The 25,017-nt window shown below is 37.5% G+C and overlaps 1 protein-coding gene across 3 annotated transcripts in view; it reads left to right on the forward strand.

Annotated features, from left to right (window-relative positions):
* CADM2 (cell adhesion molecule 2) overlaps window positions 1-25,017 on the forward strand; it is a 625,008-nt gene that overhangs the window by 548,096 nt on the left and 51,895 nt on the right. For all 3 annotated transcript variants that reach the window (XM_057410463.1, XM_057410465.1, XM_057410464.1), the window contains one exon: window positions 12,047-12,225. In XM_057410463.1, the coding sequence (XP_057266446.1) occupies window positions 12,047-12,225 (179 nt within the window). The remainder of the gene's footprint in view (window positions 1-12,046; window positions 12,226-25,017) is intronic.

Below are 25,017 nucleotides of genomic sequence, written 5' to 3' on the forward strand. Positions count from 1 at the left end.
TAAAGGTTTCTTATCTGGTGAAAAGAGGATATTTGCTACATCTCACATACTTCATGGTGTTTTTACATGCATTGAAAGTCAGCAAGCACATACCTTGGTTAATGAGCTTTATTACTGAAGACTTTTTTGCAGTGCTTGCTTGTCATGCAAGTTGCAGCACTGGTACTTTTATCAGCTCCAGGTGTTGTCGCTGCACCTCAAGTGCATGAGAGAATTTTAGTTACATGAGGCTTCTCCTTGGCTGTGCCATCATCAGCAGCAAATGATTCTAAACAAGTAGTATTTGGACAAGCAAGTAACTGTGAATGAGATTTTCAACTGTTTACTTATTGGAAAAAGCAGAAGTGAATCAGCCACTCTCTGTTTTCCTCATGACTGTAGTGCCAGCAAGCATTTGACCTTAGTTCAAAAAATGCAGCTGTTTTTTTCTTAGATGGGATTTCTCAGCTTGCTGTAATAACAGAGACAGAGTTTCTTATGAGTGCTGGGACGCAGCTCTCACTGAAACCAGTGTAAGTTATGCATGTGAATATCAAGCAGTATCTCAGTTGAAATACCTAAGCAGTGTAAAATCCAGATTCGTCAAATGAAAAAAAAACCTCATTAATATCTTGATATACCCTTCAGGCCTCAGCTATCAGTGGGGGTATCAACAACAGACAAAATGTTGATTAAGGAAAAAGAGAAAAGGGAACTGATAATGCAGTGTAGTACTTAACTCCTGTTGCTTCTTCCTTGCAGTCTCCACCATTATCTCTATGTGGCACTTCAGTTTAGCCAATGTAAGCCAAACTAGTTTCAAAAAACACACATTTTTTTAATCCTATAATGTGGAAATGTAAAATATTTAAAATAAGTAGTGGTAAAGCACTTTCTGCTATTATTCTGTTATTGCTGATAAATCGGTATTTTCCCCAGCTCCTGTTGCCCTGGCTGGGGATGCAATATGCTTTTAAACTTGTATGAAGAAACGCAGTGTTATAAATGGATCTGAAGACATGCCGGTTGAGAAGATGTTATTTTCCTCTGTTCTGTGAAATGCATAGTAACTAAGGTGTGCACATCCTATCATTATGCTTTGCTGCTGCTTTCCTCTTCTCAGCAGTATTTCATTAACATTAGGATCATAGTTCCTGGCTAATCCCAGTAATTCCAGCAACCATTCTGATGCATCTACTTGAGCACCATATTATCTTAATACTGCTGACATTTGCATGACTTTGAAATACATTTTTCTCAGATATTGTCCATTTAATCCACTGCAGTTTCTATCATCCTTTGTTCTTATAGTCATGCTTTACTTACAGTTTATGAAAAAGAGTAACCTACTAATTTCTGAATAGCTCTTAAAGGTTAAGAAGGAATCAACAAGGTGTAAACAGCAGCATAAGAAGCCCAAAGATTTAGCTGTTTGCACAGACTACATAATTAGAAACCCATAGAACTAAAATTATAACGAAACCTGGCCATTATGATTGCTGTGTTTAATCAATAATTTTTCATGTGAATGAAATTTTTCACATGCCATTTATCATCTCAGCTATACTCTGACAGAAAATAAAAAGGCCCTAGGAGCAGAAATAAAATATTTAAGCAATGTGTGACAATTATTCTTTACACTCACTTTATCTGTATACAGTTTCTCATCTCCTTCTCCCCCCTACTACCACCATCTGAAAGTGTAGGTCGTAGTTTATGAGGCTGAAGGGAAAGGGATTTGTCTTTCTAATTTGCCCATCAATATATGGCACTAATACCAGGCAGAACAGGGGAAGGGCATGTATTACCAGCATGCTCCAGTACTGATCCAGAGTACTTCCAGCTCCAGAATTTAAAAGGACCTTTCTGGGCATCACTATTCCTTTGCCTCCTCTTTTGCCCGTTCCCCTGACTGCAATAATGTCTTTGTAGCCCTGAACTGGAACTCACTTCTCTCCCTATGTGAGATTACCTGGCTGTCAGTCTGAAGCTTGGGCTCTGTGGACTTTCAATTCTCCAGATAAGGTCGTGGCTTCACTGAGTCTTCCTTCCCACTCTCTGCCTGCAGCAGTGAGATGTAGCTTATGGAGAAGGTATCTCCCCATTCTATTTTTTGCACAATCTCCTCAAAGCAAGGCTGTCATTTGCTTTTTTATTTATCAATATGTCGTTAGGGATATCTTACCCATTACCTGTGGGAACTGTTAAACAACTGCATGGTGAATACATTGTGCATCTACCTGAACAATTCCTTGTTGTGCAATCTGTCCATATCAGGCCTTCAATACAAGACTTTTGATACAACATATCTGTTAGAAAGTAGCATCTTTGCTACTTTAAAGAAATTGGAAAACACCTTATCTAATCTGTGGTCAATTCCAGGCAGATATTTCCTATACAGTACTACCTAGTATTTTTTCCTTGAGCTGGTGTCAATTAGGTGACGGTGGTGGTCACTTCCAAAGCCTCCGTTCCCCAAAACGTAAGGCAGGAAGGGGTTGTGGGTTTTTTTCTGTTTGGTTGGTTTGGGATTGTTTGGGTTTTTTTTTCTTCTTTCCTGCTGCTGTTCTGACTTCCACCTCTCCTGCCTTTTTAGCCTCAGGAATCTCTTTGAAAGATGTTGCACTTCTGTGGAGGACTTTTTTTTTTTTTCCTGGTTAAAATTTAAAAGACATATACATTATTTATAAACTGGCAACACAAAATGAACAGCATAGCCATGCCTACCACTGTTTTTTAAAGACAGAAGATTTTAAAGTGCACTTTTTTATGAAAGCTGTTTGTAAGCTGTAGAGGTTACAGTGTTTTCTCTGAACCTAAGATGTTTTGAGCCTCAGACATTAAAGTACTGTCCTGGGTTCAGCAGTAGCAGTCATTTTTCTCCTTCTTAGTAGCTGCTGCAGTGCTGTGTTTTTGACTTTCAGCCTGGGAACAGCGCTGATAACACCAATGTTTTTAGTTGCTGCTCAGTAATGTTTACTCTGACCAAGGACTTTCTGAGTCTCATGCTCTGCCAGGGAGGAGGGGAAGCCAGGAGGAAGTAGAGACAGGACACCTAATCCAAACTAACCAAAGAGGTATTCCATACCACAGCATGTCATGCCCAGTGTATAAACTGGGGGCAGTTACCCAGAAGGGAGAGATCACTGCTCGGTCGGGCTGTGTATCGGTTGGCGGGTGGTGAGGTGTTGTATTCTCTTCCCATGTCATTTCCCTTACCATTATTATTATTGGTGGTAACAGTAGTGGTTTGTGTTATACCTTAGTTACTGGACTGTTCTTATCTCAACCCGTGGGAGTTACATTCTTTTGATTCTCCTCCCCATCCCTCTGGGAGCGGGGAGAGGGAGAGGGAGGAGTGAGCGAACAGTTGCATGATTTTTGAGTGACAGGCTGGGCTTAAACCATGACAAATACATATAAAAAGGTGTGGTTAATAGCTGGATGCTAAAAAAGTTCTAAAATACTAGGCATTTTGATTTGAAGTACAAAAAATGCATTAAAAGATCCAGAAATATAAGTAGCATAAAACTGAAAAAAATGAAGTGCCTATTCCCTGACATTCTAATATGTGTTTGAAAGAGGTTTACCTTTTTGTTTATGGTATGCATCAGTGTGCTTGTGTTCTTCAGTTTCATTTGCTGTGAAGTGATGGTCTGGCCTTGAGAGTTTGGAAATATGGCAGCCTCTTTCTTCCTCCTCCGTTTTGTGTTTCTACATTCATACCTGATGGAAGGCAGAAATAAAGTAGTTCAGCAAATTTTGCCTTTCATGGGAGTAATTGCCTGCCTGGTGCAGAAACCTCTGAAGACTTGAGAAAGGATGAAGGCATAGAAATGGCCAAACTGTTGTTTGGGAAGTTGGTTAGATTCAGAGAAAACAAAAAAAATTGGAGGGGGGGTGAGATGAGACACCAAAAGTTTGAAAGTAGATGGAGTATGTGACAAATCTGGGAGAGATGTGGGCAGAAGGTGAGGTTATAGAATGTGATCAAGAAGTTGAAGGCATTTGCTGCTCTCTGCTATAAAAGCACATTAAAATTAGCACATCTGCAGTGTTCCCACTTGCTGATTGAGGAAGTAGCAGAGGCATATGCCCAAGAAAATCAACAGTCCCTTAGAAAGCACACAGTGGTTTTAATCTTAATTTGTTTCAAGAAGGTGGAGGGTACAATCACAAGATTCTTCTCTTCTTTTTTCACTGGGAACATTTGTGTATGTGCAAGGTGGACTTCTCTGATTTTGCATTTCTTTCAAAGCTGAAGGGCTGGCAGTGCTGGCACAACCAAACTAACTCTGACAAAACACTACTTCTCCAACACACACAGAATGACTACTGATAATGAATTATAATTCTCTGAACTACATTTACATTTCCAATATGGATCATGAGAAGATTAGTGCATCACCCACAGCAGTGAGCACACCAATTTGGTCTCTTTTCTTCCTCCCGCCTTAAACTTACCTTAGGGAGAGTGGTACTTTGTGAACAAGCTTGGGGTACTGTCCCCCACATCTGCTTTCATGTAGCAATGGTTTTTGAGTTTAATTAAATTAAATTCTGATCCCTGCTGCATCTCCCTCACAAAGTTGGGGTTGTTTTTTGAGACAATCTTTTGTCTGTCTCTACAAGGGATATTTCTGATGCAATTCACTGATAAGATATCTTCTGATTTCACGTAAGTGCTCTTGTTGATCTGTCTCATGACTATGAGAAAGCCAATATCCAATATCACAGCAGGGTTTTTTTATACTTCTTTGGGAAGATTGTGAATAATACTGGATTTAGGTAAGAAACTTCATATATACATACATATCTATATGGATTATGTACTTTTGGGGATATTTGTTTGATATCGCTTTGTCTTCTAGAAAATTACTAACAAAAAATACGGGGGGGAGGGCGGGGAAGACACAAGAAATGCACAAAAGGCAAAGGGAAAAACTACAGGTAAAGAGTTTCAAAGAAGTTAACATTTAAATGGGTTGGTAATCAACTGGGAAAAAGCTGTTCAGACAGAGACCAGCAGCATTGCATGGCTGTGTTATGGGCTGAAAGCCTTAGGTCAAAGGGCATCCTAGATTCTAAAGGTACCGAAGGATAAAGAGAATTGGGTTATGAGGCCAATGAGATGGAGATACTGAAGAAAAGAGAATTATGGTAGAAAGAGAACAGTCAAGTTCTTACAGGCAAAGGTGTTTATGAACTGACGTGAAAGAAACCTTAAAATTGATTGCAAGGAGAGATTAGAGTGTAGGGGGAAATAGGACTCTGAAAAAAATACTCTCGCACCCCTTAGCAATCTATACTTTATATCTTTAGGTAAAAGACTAAAAGCCTTTGGTTTGAAAAGACTCCTCTTGAGTCACTTTAATCAGTTGCTGCCACAGGCTGCTGAGGGATAAGGACTTTCAGCTGCAAATTCAGTAATCATATCAACATAGTTAGCAACTGTAATCCAGTAAGTCAGCCTGAAGGTGAGAGGACTGTCTGATTTATCCCAAGCAAGCTACAGGCAGGGAGACCGGACACCCAAGTACATGCGGTGGACGAAAGAAAGGCTTTAGCTGTACCCAGGACAAAAAGGTAAAGGATGAAGGAGTTTGGTTTTTTCTTGTTTGGTTTAGTATTCTTGTTTTTTCTGTAAATGGTGAATACTAACACCATTTGAGATTCCTGACACCTCTTTACAATTTAAGCAACTTTTTCAAAGGCATAATACACTGCTACTGTCTCCCACATTTCTTTTGTTCCTGTTCTCTTTATAGCTGTGAATTCCTGTCAAATTTTTATGATATAAAAAGTGGAATTCTGTATTTTGTTGCCAACTTGTTTTTATCATATGTTGGTAAGTTAATCCTTAACCATTTTAAAAACGTTGGCACGGGGCCATAAACACTCAGGCTATGTTACTTCTGCTGAGACAAATATAATAGCAAATTCTGATGTTCAAAGCTGCCCTCTTAAAAAAAAAAAGAGAACTTCATAAAACGTACTTAGGATATTCTTGACTAATTCTTCTGGGGAGAAAAAGCACTCTGTGAAGGTTACTCAGGCTTTGCAGAACTGCAGAATCACTGCGAGTTCTTATCTCTTAAAATAAAAACCATCTATCCAAGGCTTTTATGAAAGGCTAGCAACTGTGGATATTGATATTTTTGATAGATGAAATGGTCCCAAACTAGCTCATCCCAATATGACTCATCCAACTGAGACTTTATATAAACAAAAGGTTCCCTCAGGATTTAAACTTTCAACTGGATGATTAACTGACAAAGCTAAAAACCCAGATTCTCAATACAGAGAAACTGTAGGTTTCAAATTAATGAAGCAACATTCCCTTAGATGACTTTTAACATTGCACCAGGATGTCAACAAAAAATCCTCTGATAAATGTAGTGCTACCTTTTCCATTACTCATTTGAGTGTATCTGATAGATTACGTTTTTATGGACTTCAGAGAATACAAGTGTGCCTCTTTGGAGAAATAAAAGGCATTGAACAAGAGGGCCGAACTCAAAATAATGGATTTACATGTCTTGTTAGTGTTCCACAAATCCGTCTTCCATCTTTCTAATTTTTACCCACATTGGCTACAGAATTTTTGATGGGGTGTTTAGATGCCCAGAGGGACTGAGTATGGAAAAATCAGTGCTGCATCTTTTTATTATTGTTTTGGGGGTTTTTTTGAGTGTGATCTTACAGAAATTCCTGTGCTAGTATTATGGGCCAGTAAGTTCTCTAAGTTGTTTACTAAGGTCTTGGTGAAGAACGCCATGTACATGACCTTTATGTACACAGAAATCAGAAAAGGGCAGCAAAAATGAATACACCCAAGAACTTCCAAATGAGAATGAATTGCATTGCTTAAATTCACTTTGTTCCGAAAGAAAAGGTGATACAATAGACCTATGTATTATTTTTAAATGAAGTCTAAGTTAAGATAAATATAATGGTTAGATATAAAGGTATTGCTAGAAACAAGGTTTATAGGAAAGGACTGAAACATCACAGTCCTTTGGTTAAGGATAGAGAAAGGGGTGGAAAATGGACAAACTTGTTTTAAAATGTATAACTTTAAAGGCCTAGGTTATCAAAATTATTAATGTGGATTTAAGTATCAACTGTTGACTTTTGTGTTATTTAAGCACTTGTTGAAAAGGTAAGTCTATGCCTAAGTGTTTTCTAATCAAATCTGACTGTGGTTTTTAAAACAGCCCTTTTTTTTTTCTTTCCCCAACACATTCCAGCTGGCCTTTACCTTTGTCTCTGAGTTTTTGTAGAAGAAAAGGTTTCTTAGCCTCAGGATTAGAAAAGAATTTTGCTTTACTTACAGATTCTGTGTTAAGTTCCTTGCAAGAAAATTCCTGTTCCACAACGCAAAACATGAAGCGTCCTGGAACATGACACCCATTTTTGATATCCTCATTGCAGTCCCATTTCAGTTTGGCTGGGCAAGAATACCAAATTCTGTTGCTTTTCATGTCGGGTTTTGAGGCTAACATCAAGACAGCTAAGAAAACCATTTATCTGTACTCAAAACCAGTTCCTTTTTGCTTCTGGGCCTTTCTACTAGGATTAAATGTAAATTATCCCAAAATCTAAGCCCATTTAGCAGTTCTTCAGGGAGAGTATAGAGTTCAAATTTCTTTTGGGGCACTTACAGAGAAGACATTGGTTGTACTTCAGGATGTTTAGTATGCTTGGGATTAGTATCTCTGGCTTCTTTCCATTTAACACAGTCCTGATAGTGCCACTGTGGCAGCTGTGTGCAAAGCCAAATCAGTAAAAGCAGTATGTACTAGCCAAAGAAATAGCATGGGCTGTCACAGTTGAGCTGTGTCTTTGAAATCATTTCTTCAGTACAGCATGCTTCATTTGTTTGGTTTTGCTTTAAAAGGTGTCACACTGGGAGCAAATTAAACTAGGTAAGCCAGAAGCAGAGCTGTGTTTTAGGGAAGAAAACAGCATCTTGGTGCTTTGGTTCTGCTACCTCCCCCAGCTCAGTGAAACGTCTCAGTGGTAGCGCAGCTCATTTCCACTTAACTGCATCCACATGGGAAGGATTTAACCAGGGATATAGAAAAGCACCTCTCATCCAAGATGGGGGGGAAAAGGGAGGACAAATTTGTTCTTTGGGTAACTGTATTGGCACTAGCAGGCTGCATGCTTCTGTTAGTACAGAGCAGGTCTGTGAGCTTGTTTGTGCCATGAAATGTGTGAAGGTAGTAACATGCAATTGCATTAGTGGCCACAGTGCTCATTCCGACTTTATAGCTATAGCACTCCGAGAAAGATGTTTTCAAGATTGTCTGAGAAGAATGGAGATTAAAGTGGTGTGATTCAGCGTAGAAGTAAGCACAAATTCAAGGCACAGGGGTACCCTCTTTGTTCCAGCCCACACAGTAATAAACAGCATTCTGGCAACTCTTCAGTATGTGAAGAAAAGCTGAAATTCTGCAGTATTGGAAATGTATGTAGTGGAGAAAAATGTGCAATATTAGCAGTGAACATACTCATCATGTGTTTTAGAATGTCAAACCTATAAACCCCAGTTGAGCCAGAACCATTTCAGAATGTTGGGTAAGATAAAAAAACCTCTGCCTGGATCTGCACTCATGAACGTTATGGTAACAATATGGCACCCATGATTCAATAGGGTAAACTGTGGGGAATCCACACTTCTCTGTGCCTTGTGTCACAGAATGAAAGCTTTCCCATCAATGCTATAGCTACATTTGTGGTTCAAACAATTAAGATATTAAAGCAATTATTAAGGAATAGCCATTATGCTCTAAATTTATGGTTCCTTTACCCTTTTTTCTTGGGATTTTTTTTTTTTTTTTTTCCCCTGCCAGTAGTCTCAGAAGTTATCAAATTCAGGAAAGAGGGAGAGAGAGAAGCCTACTAAGTACAAGGCTATCAGAACGTATAACAAGGTTACAATATGCAGAAGCGTTACTTACCATATCCTGCAATAGTCATTGTCGCTGCTAGGAGATGTAAGATAGATAAAAGTAAATAAGTTTTTGCACAGTGGGTAGGGAGCTTCCAGAATTCATTGCTACAGGAGGCTGGGTTGACAGACAGTATAAGCAGATTCAAAAAGATACTAAAGACATTCATGGGCAAAAGGTCTAAATACTAAGTAGATACAAAGGAGAACAATAGATGTGCCCTCCGACATCTCCTATAGAATGATTGCGGATGCTGGCAGAGTACAGGGGGAATGGACCACAGGAAAGAGCCATGCTCATATGCTGTCCTTGTCACTGACCGCAGCAGCATGCTGGCCTGGGCTCACAAGCATGTCTCATGTTCTTAGCTCACTTCTGCCTAATTAATGAATTGTTCAGACTGGAATGTCTCAGCCTCCCAGCAGTGCAGACAAAATTTAATTCTGTGGTTGTGACAGAACTGCTGCTTCAGGCTTCATTCTCATTCAGAGTGGTGTGATGGAGTGAGAGCTGTGCCCGACCACCATGGTGTGTTGACCGAGGGCTGGCTGCCCAGAAGTTGCTCTGCTGCTGCCACTAAGCCAGCACAGGACAGCTTAATATTAACTGTTAATTAGCAGCTTCCCCAATACGCAGAGTATGGAGATCTGCCTCTCTTTAAGCCCTGATTTTTCTGCCACCATCATCTCACAATGGTAGCTAAACACTCTCTGTAAGACTGGAGTTGGTATATTACTATGTGACAAAGCTCCCTGAATAATTTATATCTAAGGCTCCATTTCATACGTATTTGTTATCCTATGGGTTTTCCCCTAGGATATGCCATCTAATTTCAATTTAAAATGTAAGTTCCATAAATTACCACTGCACAGAAGTTGCTTTAACATGCCATTTATGAAGGTAATGGTGCACATTGCAGCAGAAGTGTTTCAGAGTTTCCACTTCTGGGATTACAGATTCACAGTAAGCTGGTAAATGGGAAACAATGAGGAGTTTGGTAGAAAATTGAACAAATCCACTTTAACGTATCAAAGCAAATTGCATCTTAATATTGTGAACTCCGTAGGGCAATGTTCCTGCAACAGCATGGACATCTAGGTTCCCTGCTCGCATTAAGCAGAAACGAAGTGTGTATATTGTGTGTCAAGTGTATTTACACATCAGTTTGTGAAAGTGCACTTAGGAAGATAATTAAGACATATTTACAGTAAAGTATAAATAAAGCCCATTAAACAGACAGTTCATAATCTTTGGTTTAAAATTGTGTGAATCTTGTTTTGTTCCCTGAGTATCTGATTTTCTAAATAAAATCATAGCTTCAGAGAATAGCCAGTCTAGGTAACCAATTCAGCAACAATTTAATAAGGTGGCATCCAGATGTTGCTAAAATATGCATAATTTGCCCTTATCTTTCAAGAGAAACATAAGTTACAGTATTTTTACCTCAAAAAGTAATATCAATTATATAGCAGTAAATGCATTTCAGAAATAATGATTTTGTTTACATGTCTTGCCTAACTTAAAAGAAAATCATGTCATGGAAGTCATTAAAACTGGTTTTCTGTGCATGAGGCCATGTCTTGGCAAAATGTCTCTCCTTAGGTGCTTAGGTTTAATTCTTATTCTTAACACCTATTATATTTAATAGGCTTTAAAAACCTGCTTAAATTCATGAAACTAAGTATTTCTTGAGTAAGACTAGCAACTGGTTTGGCATCTGCTGATTTTATAACAGTGTTTTCTATTTTGTTTTATTATTTAGTCATGTAATTGCATCCTTCAATAGGAAAATATAATAATATACTCTCCTACCAAATATATGTGCAAATTCAGAGCTGCTTCTGACTGAAATTACTTAAGTAGTGCACACGAAAGAAAGGGATTGATATTTGGGTTGTAGCGTTCAAAGCTTCCAAGGTACAAGTAATGTAATAGTGAATCTCCAGGCTGTATATATCTTGCCTAAGTGACTAGTATCTAAGGGCCTGAGATGCTCTATCTGTGAGACAGACAGGATTCAGTAAGCCAGTTTTTCACTCCAGTCACGAACCTGTCTTTTTGGTGATTTCCCTCATGTAGATTTGAAAGTAGATCTTATTGCATGTAAGTAAAGACTGCATACCAGTAATAAATACATCCTGCTGTCTGTTAGGTGAATCTTAGGAACTGTGGAGCTTCTTGGCAGTCCTTAGAAAAGAGTAGATATCACTTGCCAGTGGGAAGGCATGTGTGAATCTGCAAGACAGTCAGTTCCCTTCTCTGTCACCCTTAACTTGCCTACGGCATTATTGCTGTCAGTGCTTTGCCTTTGGCTTGCCTGATACAAGTCCATAAGGCACAAGAGGAAAGGCTTCACAGAAGAAGCAAATCCAGGATTTTAAGTTAAATCTTATGTTGCTTGTGATAACATGCAGAACAAGCGATTATTTGAGGGAAGGGTGCAGAAAGGGTGGAAAAAGGGACAGGCTGTGACACAGCGCAGCAACGCAAATAAATTTAGATTGTGTGCAAGATGTGCTACTTTGAGACTGATATGCCTGGTTCAGGAAAAACACTCAGCACATGCAAGTGCACTTGCAAATGGTCTAAATAATTTTAGAATCCTTCTACAAACCACTTACATCTGCCTCTGCCTGCTTGCATGATTTCTGATGCCTGTCAGACATACAGGGCCATGTCGCTCATCCCACAAATGGAAAGCTGTTTTCACTTAGCCTGCCAAGCATCTTGCCAAACTGTAGGCCCTGAAACCTTGCAAGAATTATTGTTTAATTTAGGAAAGATCTTGGTCTGATCCACTACCATTCTGTTACCTTTTCTGTTTCTCTTCCTTTCCTTGCTTGTTATTTCACTTTAGTAGTTCCCATCCAAAATGGTAAGGTTGTCATAGAATCATAGAATGGTTAGGGTTGGAAAGGATCTTACAATCATCTAGGTCCAACCCCCCTGCCATACTGACAGCTTATTATAGCCAGTAACTCAAATGATCATTGTTTTTTCTTTAATGTCAAGTTACTATTCATAAGTTTATGTTGCTGCTGTTTGTGATGCATATGTTGCATATACATGTTTCGTGTATCTGATTAAATGCATTGCTTTGGGTCCAACAGGCCAGAACCAGTACTGTGGACAAAGGATGGTGGAGAGCTACCAGATCCAGAGAGAATGGTTGTCAATGGCAGGGTCCTAAGCATCAGTTTCCTAAACAAAACAGACAATGGCACCTATCGATGTGAAGCAAAAAATCCTATTGGCCGAAACAGCACAGAATATGTCCTGATAGTACATGGTGAGTGTGTTCTCATTAGTTCTTTGGTGCATGTTATGCATACCTACCATTTCAAGACGATACGATTAGTTGCTTATGAGCATTACCAAAAGAATAGCAAGAAAAGCTGGAAGTATAATTGCCCTTTTATTGATGCTATCATGTAGCTGTGGGGAGTATGTTTAGTTCCTTTTATTGGCAAGCATCTCTTCCTACCATTTAAATAAAATATATTCACTGATGTTGTGAACTTTTTGCAAAGTAAGCACCTGTAAAAATGTTTTGCAGTATATTGGTATTGTTTTATAAATACTTGCCTCAGGCACACGATGTTCAGATAAAGCTGGTTACAAAAGGATATGTGAAGGGAAATATGGAAATACCAGACAGGTGGGAGCTTGAGGTTTATTTTTTTTCATAGACCATGAAAGACAGGACATCAGATACTTTTCTTCACACATGTTATAGCCTGCAACTGAGAAAATTCATGTTATAAAAGTTAGCTGATCATTATCTGGCCTATCATTACAGTCAGTCCTCAAAAATATGTCATGTCCTAAATTCAGTGTACTTCTAATAAAATCAAAAAATATGAAGGTTTACATTAAATTACAGTTAATTTTATTTCCTTAATTAGGCAACAATATGTGTCACATGAAGAGAATAGCTGGCTTTGACACTGATCATGAAATAAATCGATAGATCTCAGGTATAGAAGCAGCTATGATGTAAAGTTGCATTTGCCTTTAATACAGGTTTGCAGTATGGATCTACCAGTCTGAAAAACATAATGTTCTCTTACAACAGATATGTTTGTGATAATTCCTGGAAGATTACGAGTTCTGTAATTTGAATTGCAACCTAAGTGAATACAGAGGTGAAAGCTCCACTGTAGCTCATGATGGTACTTTTTTCTCTAGTTTTTTAAAAAATAGATCTTTGTTTCATTTTATTGATAGTTATAAAATCTAATGCAAATTTTAGTCTATAAATAGACACGTGGACTATACAGATTTTATTTACTCATGAGTGCACCCTCAGCAAGTGACTATGAAGACAGACTGAGAGACTTGGGCTTGTTCAGCCTGAAGAGAAGGCTCAGGAGAGACCTTATAAGAGTCTTTCAATACCTAAGGGGGAGTCTACAAGAAATCTGGAGGGGCCTTTTTAAAAGGGCGTGTAGTGATAGGACAAGGGGGAATGGCTTTATACTGACAGAGGGGAGATTTAGATTAGACATTAGGAATAAATTCTTTACTGTGAGGGTGGTGAGACACAGGTTGTCTCCAAGTTGTGGATGCCCAACCCTGGAAGTATTCAAGGCCAGGTTGGATGGGGCTTTGAAAACCCTGGTATACTGGAAACTGTCCCTGCCCATGGCAGGGGGGAGTGTAATTGAGATGATCTTTAAGGCCCCTTCTAACCTTTCTATGATGATTTCTGGTAAAACAAATATGTGTTTCTTTGGTGTTTGTAAGATCTCAAAACATTTTTACTAAAGGTTTAAACTGCCTTTAGTTGTCTGGGAGAAAGCTTCTATTAAGGCCTACTTTCTGTTTTCAGTAATGAGCTATTTACTGGCACTGTTGATGAAATGTCATTTATCAAAAGAACCCCTTATTACTTTTCATTTTTCTTGAAGTTCGCTATCAGTTTATGTAGGATTTAGTGGCACAAGTAGGGAGCAGATCTGTTCATGAGGAGCACAGAGCCTGTACTGCTGTGTGCATATTTCTGTATTAAAGACAATCAGAAAAACTGATCCTTCTAACCTGGACTTATGTTGATTATTGCAAGAAAAGAAAAGGAAAAAAACATGTCTTTTACATCCTGGAGGTGGTGGGTTATTGGTTGCTGGCTGCAGGCACAAAGTGTGCTGTCTTTGATGAAGCAATGGCTTCTGTGTGTACCAAATACTGAAACTTCTGTTGCTTGTGTTTCCTACCTAATTTATTTAGGTGGTTATTTCTAAAAACATGGCCTTTTATAATGGAAGATTTTTCTGTCAGTGGTGACTTTGCAATAAACCTCTATCAAAGAGTATTTCATGATCTCCTATGTGCCTTTTGCATAGTGGCATGCCCCCTGTTGATCTGATTATCTTGCAACAACTTCACAGCAGTCTGTAAAATCATTCATTATCAGGAAGGCATTCTGTTATGTTTGGCAGCATATTAGGCATCTTATCAGGTTTAGCTGGCACACTGGTGACCTTTTCTGTTATTAGTACCACTGTTTTCCTAATTGCATTTCTGCAATTCTAGTGTTAGGAGTAGAGAAGGTAAATGTCAGGTGCTTCTGAGTTTTGTGAAACAGTGAGAGCAGTGTGACAGACTATGTGATGATGTTTAGAGCATTACAACTTACTGCATTTCAGAGTTAAGTTTATTTAAGTACAGAAGAGACTGACACAACTATTTTATCAAATGTAGCACAGTCAGTTGTATAGTTCAATTTAAGCAGTGTCTTACCCCTTCTTTAGCTCATTACATTCATGAATGTCTCTAGTGAAACATAATCCTCCTAAAATTATACATTATTCTCTCTTTCTTTCCCTCTCTTTCTCTGGGGGCTAGCAAACCTACTTCTTACCGTTTTCTGAGATGCATTCTTCCATTTAATAGAGGATGTATTTTTTCCTATATCTTCCTAAATATATCTGGGGCCATCCTTTGATTTCTCATCCCTTCCCCTGTGCCTAATGCGTTGAGGTAATTTTTTGTCCTACTCCTCTGTTACGGCTGATTTATCATATAAGTTTGCCTTCTTAGCTGAGTTATTAGGTTTCCAATACAAGTACATACCAGATTTAATATAAGGGGAGGTATGTTCACAAAGATTTGGGAGGGGAAAGGAGAGGAGAGGGGAGAAATCTTCATGAGAAGAGAACCTCTTCACAAGAGAGTCTTTTAAATCACAGGTCAAGGAAGTAAGGTCTAGAAAATGTGACTTACCAGGTCACCTGAAAGGAGTCAGGCATAAGTGCCCTGAGCGCTAGTAGCCACTGCCTTAACGGACGTTCTGGAAGTCCAGTTCCACAGCTGTTAAACAACTGTTTTTCTAGGCAGCTGTTGAGCCCAGAGGAACTGCAGTGATGGAGAGAAACAATGATAATCACATGCCCAAAGTTAGAGAGATACCATGGCTAATTCAGTTTTTCCAGACAAGCTTGTGTAAAAATGCAGAGGATGTCAGTGAAATCCTCTGTAGAAGAAGGGGAGTGGAACCTGATCCACACCTTTTCTTTTCTTAGCCATACTGTGATTTTTTTTTCTACATATTTTCCTTTTTTTTTCACTTCTGCTTCACGGATTTTCAGTCTTTCTGTTTATTAAGGTTGCAAAATTTTCATCTGGCTTCTGTTCCTTTTTTCCTCTATGAAGCCCCCTCTCAGTGGGACTCAGTCTACTAGTTCTCTCCATTTCTGAAGTTAGCTTCCTAACTCAGAGAAGATTTAGACGGCTTTAGCATAGAGAGAAGCTTGCCCAAAAATGGAAAGTATAATGTATCATAATTAGAGATTAAGAGTAAGCAAAGTATTTATACACATTAATTATATAAACCAAGCAAAGAGTGTCTCATGCCTTTAACTGGACCAACCTAGACACAAAATTTACAGAAAAGTAGTATTTTTTCCACTCTAAATGATGATGAAGTAATACTGTTTTGATGTTAAGTGATGACAGTGAAAATAAATATTGCTGTAAGTAGATGAATAGCAATCTGTCTAATATAATTAGTATCTGATAACACAAAAAGTCTTTTTAGACTTGAAATATAATTAAAGAAATCAGACTTCAGAGAAATTCAATATATTTGAATCGGGTAAAGGTATGGGCTATTAAATATGCACATGCTGCTTTGCTGAGTGAATACGGCTGCTACTTTCATTTTTCTTAACTTTTATTATTAATGTCAAGAAAACACTTCATAAAGCAGGAAGTTGGGTATAGAGAGTTTATATGCAGCAGCACAAAGGCAAAACGTAGTTTGCTCAAACATTTGTCTCATGCAGTAGCAAAGGCACAAGCTTTAATGCCCGTAGCTGTTGTCATTTCTGTATTGTAATTGGTGAGCTTAGTGCTTTAGAAATGCACATTCTGGCTGGATATATTATACCCTTTCTTTGGTAATGGGCCCCAGATAATTTTCACTCTCTTCCAATTTATTAAGAATTTTTGTTTACCTTTGTCCAAATACTAGTCATTAATCAGTAGTAAACAGAGCCAGCTGTCAAACGTGTGATGCCCAACCCAAAAATACAGATTCCACTTGCAAAGCTTAGGTAATAACTGCATTGATTTAGCTGAGGTTGAGAAAGGATGTGGTCCATCATAATCAAACTGATGACACAGCTGTTATCTATGTAGCAGGAGTTCAAAACATCTGGATGTCACTGCAGAAGACTTAGTTCAGCGTTACATTGAGTGGGTGACAGAAGTCAACATCATTGGGAAATCTTCTTAATGGAAACAGCAGCATCTGGTAATTCGCAGCCCTATTTGACATAAAGTACCTGGGCAAAATATCCTGATTTGCAAATCTAAAGGCACTCATTCAATTAATTGAAATATTCAGAGCTATAATGTGTCATGTATCAATTATCTGGCAAAGCAATATGGAAATCAGCATGAATCAGCAGCTGTGGATGGTCAAAGCACTTCTTATTGCCACAATTATACATACAGTAGAAAGCAATTGAGCTAGTAATTCAGTATGTCTGGGGAAGAAAAAGTGGGACAACATATTCCTTTGACTTCAGCTTCTCAATTATTCTGTTGTTTTTTTTTCTTGGGCAAGCTATTTTTTGCTTATAAAAGCACTGAAAGACTTGAATTTCATCCTCACTAATATTTCGTTCAAACAGAAGATCTATAATGTGTAAGAGCAAAGGTCTCACTGCACCTTTCTTTTGGACTGCAATGTATATATCTTCCACCTGCTTGTCCAGTCCCATTTCAAAACATTTATCATCTTAGCTTTCACAGTAACTTCTGGCAACAAGTTTCTGAATTTAATTATGTGCTTTGAGAGAAAAGTATTCTGTTTTATTTAAGTCTGCTGCTTGTTCTTTTCACTTTCCAACTTTCCAGTCTATTTGGCCTCTTTTGCTGCTGTGCTGTAAGTATGCAGTTAAAATCACTTTTACTTTCATGCCACTTCAATAGATTCTCAAGTATTTCCACTTCAGTCTGTTTCTAATTATGATCTTAGACTCTGCATTTCCTGGATTCATATCTCTTGTATCCACTCTCCTTCTTTAATGGTCTCTTTTTCACCTTTTTCTTCATTTTTAGTCCAGTAGCAAAACTTTGTGATTGACTGTTTTCCATATCTGGACCAGCACTATGCCAAATTTGCACCCTATAGCTTATTAATTCCTGCCTCCAAATGCATTTATAGAGGTTCACCTTCTGAGTACTTTTACTTCTATGAAAGTTTGTTTTGTTATTTTTTTAATTTGTAGAAACTCTGTGAAACCCATCTGAAATGAAGCAACTTCCATTATTTCTGTCAGTTCTAGATTCTTTTATCTTTGTTCATTTGCCCATCCTCAGTTTTTTATTATGTTTCATTTCTGTGGTGATATTCTCATAGAAGCCCCTCTCCTTCCTTTATTTCTGTAACTCACTTGTGCACCTCTCACTCTATGAAAGTAAAAACTGAGTAGAACAGTAATTTGAAATAGAGCTGAGAAGGTGAGATTTTTTTGGTGTTCTTTGAAAACTCATCTTTTCAGACAGGCAATAGACCCCCTGGTTTGCAAATACTACCACTACAGGCCTCTGATAAATCTTGTGCACTGCTGTTGGACACCTTATCCTCATAAACATATATCAGAGAACACATAAAAATATTCACTGAAGGGGTAAAGGGGAGGTGGGAAGGGAAGGGGTGTGCAGCAGCACACTCATCAGTAATCTAGTTACCCTCTATTTTGGTGTTAAGACCTTAGACACTGAGACAGCTGAACAATTTCTAGTTTCCTCCTTTATAGCTCCTGAGTTGAAATGTCTCATTTACAGCCACATCTCAAATAAAAGGCATTCTTTGCCTATGGGAAAATCCTACCCTTTGAATGAACAAAGCTTGGGCTTTGTGAAGAGAGAATTGAGCAGACCCGTGGTGTAATGGAACAATGAGAACATGTACGGCTACAATAGAGGGTGTTTTGAGTAAAAAAAAAAAAAGACACCACATTGCCCTTACAACAATCAAAGCATATCAAAATCACGAGGCTCAGAAGACTACTTAGGACTTGGTTTGAAATTCTGAGCGTATGAATACCTTTGCTTTTTAGTTTTGAGAATCTTTTTTTCTTTTTTTTTTTTTTCATTGTGTCTGTGTTTGAATTAAAAGAAAGAGGGGTTTTCAGTTTTCAGTCCTTAAAACAAGAGGGGAAAAGTCTCTCCTACTGCCATCTTTTAAAAAGTAGAAAGTACAGAAAACAACGCACAGGCAGAGGAGCCCGAGCTTTCAGCTGAAAAATAAATAAAACGAATGCTCTTGAAGACTTTCTCCATATCAAAAGCCTTCCTTCCCCCAAACCATCTCCATTTTTTCTTACAAAAGCTGAGGTGTGGAGGAATAAGTTTTCACTGTGGCAGGCCCAAGAAAGTAACTCATTATAACCCCATGTTAATGGTTGCATTATAAGTACGCTATTTCATTCATGTGTTATTCTGCAGAGCATAGCCCTTCAAATTGTGTTAAAATAATTTGGTTTTTCATATACATCGATGATTTAAAGTGACATTAAGCTATTAAATCATTAGCGTAACATTGAAATGAAGTTCTCCAGAGGACACTCAGTAATCACTAAAAGAGGTGGCACACACCCTAAAACACAATGTAGATAAATACTGTGCAGTCAGATGAATTAAGAAATCATGGTGTAGGATGGCTTTTATTATGGGACTAAAGAAGAATAATATTCAGTTTACATTTTCAGGTAGGAGATGTCTGTCAAGAAACTTAGGGTGGAATTGTTGGCTTAATTTTATGGCTGAATTGTCCAGCTATTATCCCTGAACACTCACAAGGCAGCTACTTTGAAATTGCTTTTTGTTGATAAATACTTGAATAGTGAATGGGGCATATAGCTGAGCTGTATGAACTGTTATTTCTTCATTTATGGTGACTTTAGAAAAATGAGATACAACTATTTTTAGGTTTTTTTTCAGATAAGCTCAGAATTATTTTGGAAAGGTCAAGAAAATAATATTCCAAAGCAGAGAAACGCTTTTTGGGAGCCTGTTTGACACTCCTACATTTTTATGTTAAAATATTTAATGAATTTAGTGAAAGAAAAGTTTTTAAATTTTGTTAGATAACATATGGATTCATATGGATTTTTTTTTTTCCCCATACTGGAATGCTCATTTAAGTTATTGAATTCAGAGTATTTTATGTAAGTTAAATCTGAATTTGTCCTGGTTTTACTTTTCTTTTTCCTCCCCTCATGGTGGATGCAGCAAATCTCTCCAGGTCCGACCTTTAATAACTTACTCTAAAAGCCTGTAGTTTTGGATAATGTCTTCAATAACGCACAACACTTGAAAATATTTCATTTTTATGTACATAATAATTGGCTAATTTGATATTTCTTGGTTTGGATTCCCTGTGTGATATCTGAAAAGGCAAAGATTGTGTATTAGTTTTGAGGCTTTTTTCTCCATACACAGTAATTGCATAAAGTTAATATTTTGGATGCTTGTACATGGGCAGCGCATCTGCAGTAAAGTACTTCTTGAACTAGATATACTAGATATATTGCTGCTGCTCTTTGGAAAATAACTCTGTAATATGATCTTAAGTGATATGTGTTTTTAAAATGGTGCTGTTTATTATCACTGATCTGCTATAGTGGCATGTCTTGCTCTCTGTTTTTTCTGGACTTCAAACTTTGCTATTGTTTATACCTCTAGCATTCTTAAACTTCAGTTAATTTTTTTTGTCTGAGGGGTCAGAATTTAAAATTACCATGTCTATGAACATCATATGTGATCTTCATGAAGACAATATAACTGTTAATGGAATAATTTCACTTGAAACTGGTGACAGAGTTGTAATCTCACAGTTGCTAATGATCTAGATCATTTATTATTCACAAAACTCAAATCATAAAGAAATTATTAAAGTGACTTGATAATTTTCTTCATTGAAATCTTTCCTGCACCATTAGATGCTATGTGGAGTGTTGAATTTCCTATCTCTGTCTTATATGGTGCTTCTATAACTTCCCTTTCTTTTGAGACTAGGTTGCTCAGTTTTTCACTCAATTCAAGAAAGGAAAATGATATTCTATTAAAATGTTCACTGGTGGTGGTAATTTGGTGATCTATCAGTACCATGTTTTATTCCAACTGAGACTGCAGACCTTGGGAAGGTATTAGTTCTGGTATTAGAATCATTAGTTCTGAGCAAATAGAGATAGATACAGATGCTTTGGGAAGATTGCATGAGTCCAAAAGGGGTACGGAAAGCTTTTGTAAAAATTACATGTCTTAAAAAGCTTTGAGAAGTTCTGTTTATAAAGTCTCTGATCACAGTGAAAACAAGTATAGAGGCTCAGAGAGAAGCAGGCTCTTTGGAATTTGCTCATCTCAAACCTTTAGTATTTCTAACATCCATAAGTTGATGATAATAATTATTAGTTCTGATTATTCTATTTTTATGTTTGTAATTTAGATGACTTGTGAACTTTTTCTGAAGTTTATCCTAGCCTGCATTTCTATATTGTATAAAGGAAAAAAAAATATACAATGATATTTCTTACAGTATTCTATTAGTATTTTACAGTAAATAAGGTTCCCTCCCCCCTTGTTTTCAGTATTCTTCCAACTACAAAACAAATCAAACTGACCAAAATTTGAAGTTTTCTTGAACAGAAATTTAAAATCTTCATAAAATCTTTCTTCACAGCTTAGGTTCAGTCTAAATTTGTGGTGGGACCTAAAGCATCTTTAGCCCATCCTCCGAAAGGGAAGCCTCTAAGCTATAATCACAAACTATTTTCTCTAGCTGTTACTGCTTGAATTCTTGACACAATAACATTAGCTTTGCTTTGTAATTCAAGTCACATTTTTTATTGCTAAATAACATCCCAGCCTTTCTGCATTTGATCTTCCTCTCTCTTGCTATATTTTCCTGTGAATCGCTTTGACTTTGTCTCAGGGATTCAGAACTGTTTTGACAGCTTTCAAAAATGCTCATTGCATCAATCTTGCTGTATGACTAGTCAGAACAATAAGAGTATATCTCAAAACCATTCTCAAGTTGCAGAGAAAGAAAAACAAAATACAACACAAAAAGCATTGCTAGCAAGTATGAGTACCAAAGTTGATAAAGTTGGTTGGAATACCAGTACCATATGGGGATCTCCCACAACACTTGAACTTCTTTCACAAGCCTGTGGTTCCCTCACTAGCACTAAGACAGCTGTAAGCCCCTTTGAAGAAACTTGCCTGGCAGTTTTCTGTGAACAGGTCCCCAGGTATCTGCTGGAGCTCATGTTATGATGTAAGGTGGTGTGCCACGTGTGAGAAGAGCAGTCCAAGCAATTTTCAGTCAGGATTACTTTTCCTTTGTTAGAAGGTCTGAAGACAGCAGAATTAAAGTTTTTATTTCTATTTATCTACATTATACTCTGACATGCATTTCCTTTACCTTTCTTTCACTGGTATCTACACAGCTTGTTTACTCCCCAGATATGCCCTTGAAGAAAAAAATTGCTTTTGCCTGAAGAGGGTATATCTTTCAGCTGAAACTACCCATATTAATCCTCATGGCAAGTGAAGAAATAAACAAACCAAGGAGAGGAGGAAGGACAGAAAAAAAGTTTGCCAGGGTAAAACTGTAGGAGCGGGTAAAGTGTTTTATTCTTTAGATATTGCTGTGGGTCATTTCACTTGTGTATTTGTTTTTCCCTCTGTGGTTTCTGTGGTTTGTATTTTCTGCAGGTTTCCTAATCCTTGATTGGTAGGAGGCAGGGAGGAGTTGAAGAGGCTGACATGTTGAAGTGCTAGTTTGCTGTTTGATTGAGGAGAGCTCTGGATGCTTTTCATCATTCACAAGCAGGAAGTGAAATGTCTGCATTGCTTTTTATACCATTTTGGTTAAAATAAATCAGCAGATATGACCACACATTCTTTATTACTATACTGCAATATTCCATTGGTAAAATGTCCCATGGGATCACTTAGTACAGTAGTTAAAGCGCCAAATGCATGCTTGCCTGAGGGGAAGCTCGATAACTTTAATAACACCAAGTTTTGCCTATACTGCATGTGTTCCAACCATGCATAATACTGTGTCACATAAAGCCAAAGAGCCATGGGTGGAATTCAGCTACACATATACAACTACTTTGAGTGAAAAACGGAGCATAAAAGATTGACAGCTAGAAAGATAGGGCTTGTTTTCTCAGGTAATGTACTATGATGAGAAGAATGTGAGAATTAAATGTATTAGTCAAAGACAGTGCAAAGAAGTGCAATAAACTTTGGTTTAGGTTGCAGAGATGCCATTAACTTACCCAAGGTGATTTTCAGTGGGATATAGCTACCCCACTGTGATAAAGCTTTTCAGATTGATGTTGGACCCCTTTGATTTTATTTTGAAATGAAGTAATTTAAAATAAATAATGCTCCGTTATCTCTTTTTACTAACCTTAAATTTACTGCAGTGACTTATGAGTTGCTTAAGCGATTTCAGTGATCTGAGCTGAATTTCTCAGCGAAATAAACATAAAATCTATAATAAAATAGAGATCAGCAATTTGTTTACCTCCCTTTAGTTGCAGCACTTATCTTCTTAATAGGGAAGTTTTAGCAAATTCTCCTTGGCCTCTTTCTTCCTCCTAGTGCAGTTCTGTCTGAGTTTTTTGAGTCTTTTTTCACAGAAGGAGTCAAGTGTCATTCTGAGAAAGCTGTCACCATTGTTCAAGGCTGTTGGTGTCTGAATTTGTATTGTACATTAGCTTTTCCTTATAGGTTTTCAAGGGCCAGCTGCCGGTACTTTATTTCATTTAATTTTGAATATTCCTATTTTATGGCTTGGAGAAACACGGAGATATGGCTTGTCTGTTTACTTAAAAAGAATAAAAATGTACATCAGAGCCTTGATGTGACTTTTAAGCAGTAACAATGGGCCTAGAACATGTCAATGGTAGAATGCTGCGTTTCTGGGACAAATGGTGCTGGCTTTATTCGTGATGTTTGCTGGCTTTTGTGGCAACATTTTGTCTTGAATGCAGTGACATTGGCACTTCAAGTATAAGGACAACTGCTTTTTGAAATACAGTTTTTAAGAGGTTTTGTGGTTTTGATGGGTTTAGGTTTTTTAGTAGAGGATTAAAGTGGAACTCAGGAGATCTGTTCTGAGCTTCTCTTTTAGGTTCAGAAGTCTATAAAATATAAGACATTCTGCTTAATTCTTGTGTGCTCATTTCACCAGCTGTGAAATGGGAATAATACTACCTTCTTTTCCTTACCATTTGGTCTTTATTGTCTAAATGTATTTTTTGTCTTACAGAACCTCAAAGCAGAGATATGTTCTTTACCGCATACATATTTGTTAATGTAGTTGTGAACAAAATCAAGACATGTATAGGTGCCTTTTTGTAAGTAGATCTTGGTTTGAGGCTGCAGTCTCAAAAAATGCTCTAAAAACTACCTTTTCTTATTCAAAATGTTTGATTACAAAATTCTTTTTCTTACTCTATTGCATGGTCTGCAAATGTTACTTTATTTCTTTCAGGCAAGTTGCATAAGCTTCAGTGATTTGCTCAGTGCAGTATTTGTAACTACTTTAATTAGACAGATGGGCTTTTATACAAGATAAAATGACTCCCTTAAAGTAATAGGCTTTACTAATATTACTACTATTAAATGGAAAGGCCTTTTTTTAACTACTAGCAAACCTTAATGGTAACTTTGAGGAAAAAATAGGTCTTACAGTCTGTGTTTGAAGTAATCCAAAGTGCATATTGTATTCATATAACTCCAAAACATGAAATTCTAGTATTTCTGTTTAACACTTGTTTTGATTTGTTCTTAAAGGTGCATCTTGTGCTAATAACCATTAGTAAAGTGAAACAGCACCTGAAAACAGATTCTTCAGTATTATTTACCTACTTAAGAATTTAGATTTGCTTTGTACTAATCTTCAGTATTTTATCATCAGGCTATGTTATTATCTTACCAAATTTATCCTTTTATGCTCTGTGTATCACCAGTTTTAGCACAATTAGAAAGTAAAAAATTAATGCATTATAATGAATATGTTTTCTACAGTACAAATGTTGTAATTCATATAATCTGCCTCACTAAAACTGAACAGCAGTAGGTAAATGTATTGCGAGATACTGCATTATGTCACCTGTTAGTCTACTTCACTGAGAGCAAGAATGGTGAGCTGTTTAAATGGCTAGACTGGTGATAAACAATGACTCTGATGCACAATGAAATGGGAGCGTGTTCCAGCATCTCAGGGCCTTCATTGCAACTTCTCTTTGTGTTTCAAGGGAGATACATCTAGAGTGCTTTTACTGATCACGAATTCAGTGGAGTGCTGTGGGGAGCAAAATGATCCCTAAAGTAAGCACTGAGGGCTTCAAAGGTCAAACTTTATGTTTGAAAGTTGTCAGCCAGTAGTACAATAATTAAATGTTCATGTTAGATGCTTTCCTGTGAAATGCTTGATTCAGATTTCCTGTGGTCCCTATGTGCAACTCCACCAACTGTGTGCATTAATACTCTAGTCTCCAGGTGACAAAGCTGTATTTGTGGCAACATCTATGCTGTGGAGAAA

This window comes from Pezoporus wallicus, unplaced genomic scaffold (genome assembly GCF_028554395.1).
Source record: "Pezoporus wallicus isolate ANWC-B61680 ecotype Strahan unplaced genomic scaffold, APGP_CSIRO_Pwel_v1 contig_229, whole genome shotgun sequence".
Classification (NCBI taxonomy): Eukaryota; Metazoa; Chordata; class Aves; order Psittaciformes; family Psittacidae; genus Pezoporus; species Pezoporus wallicus.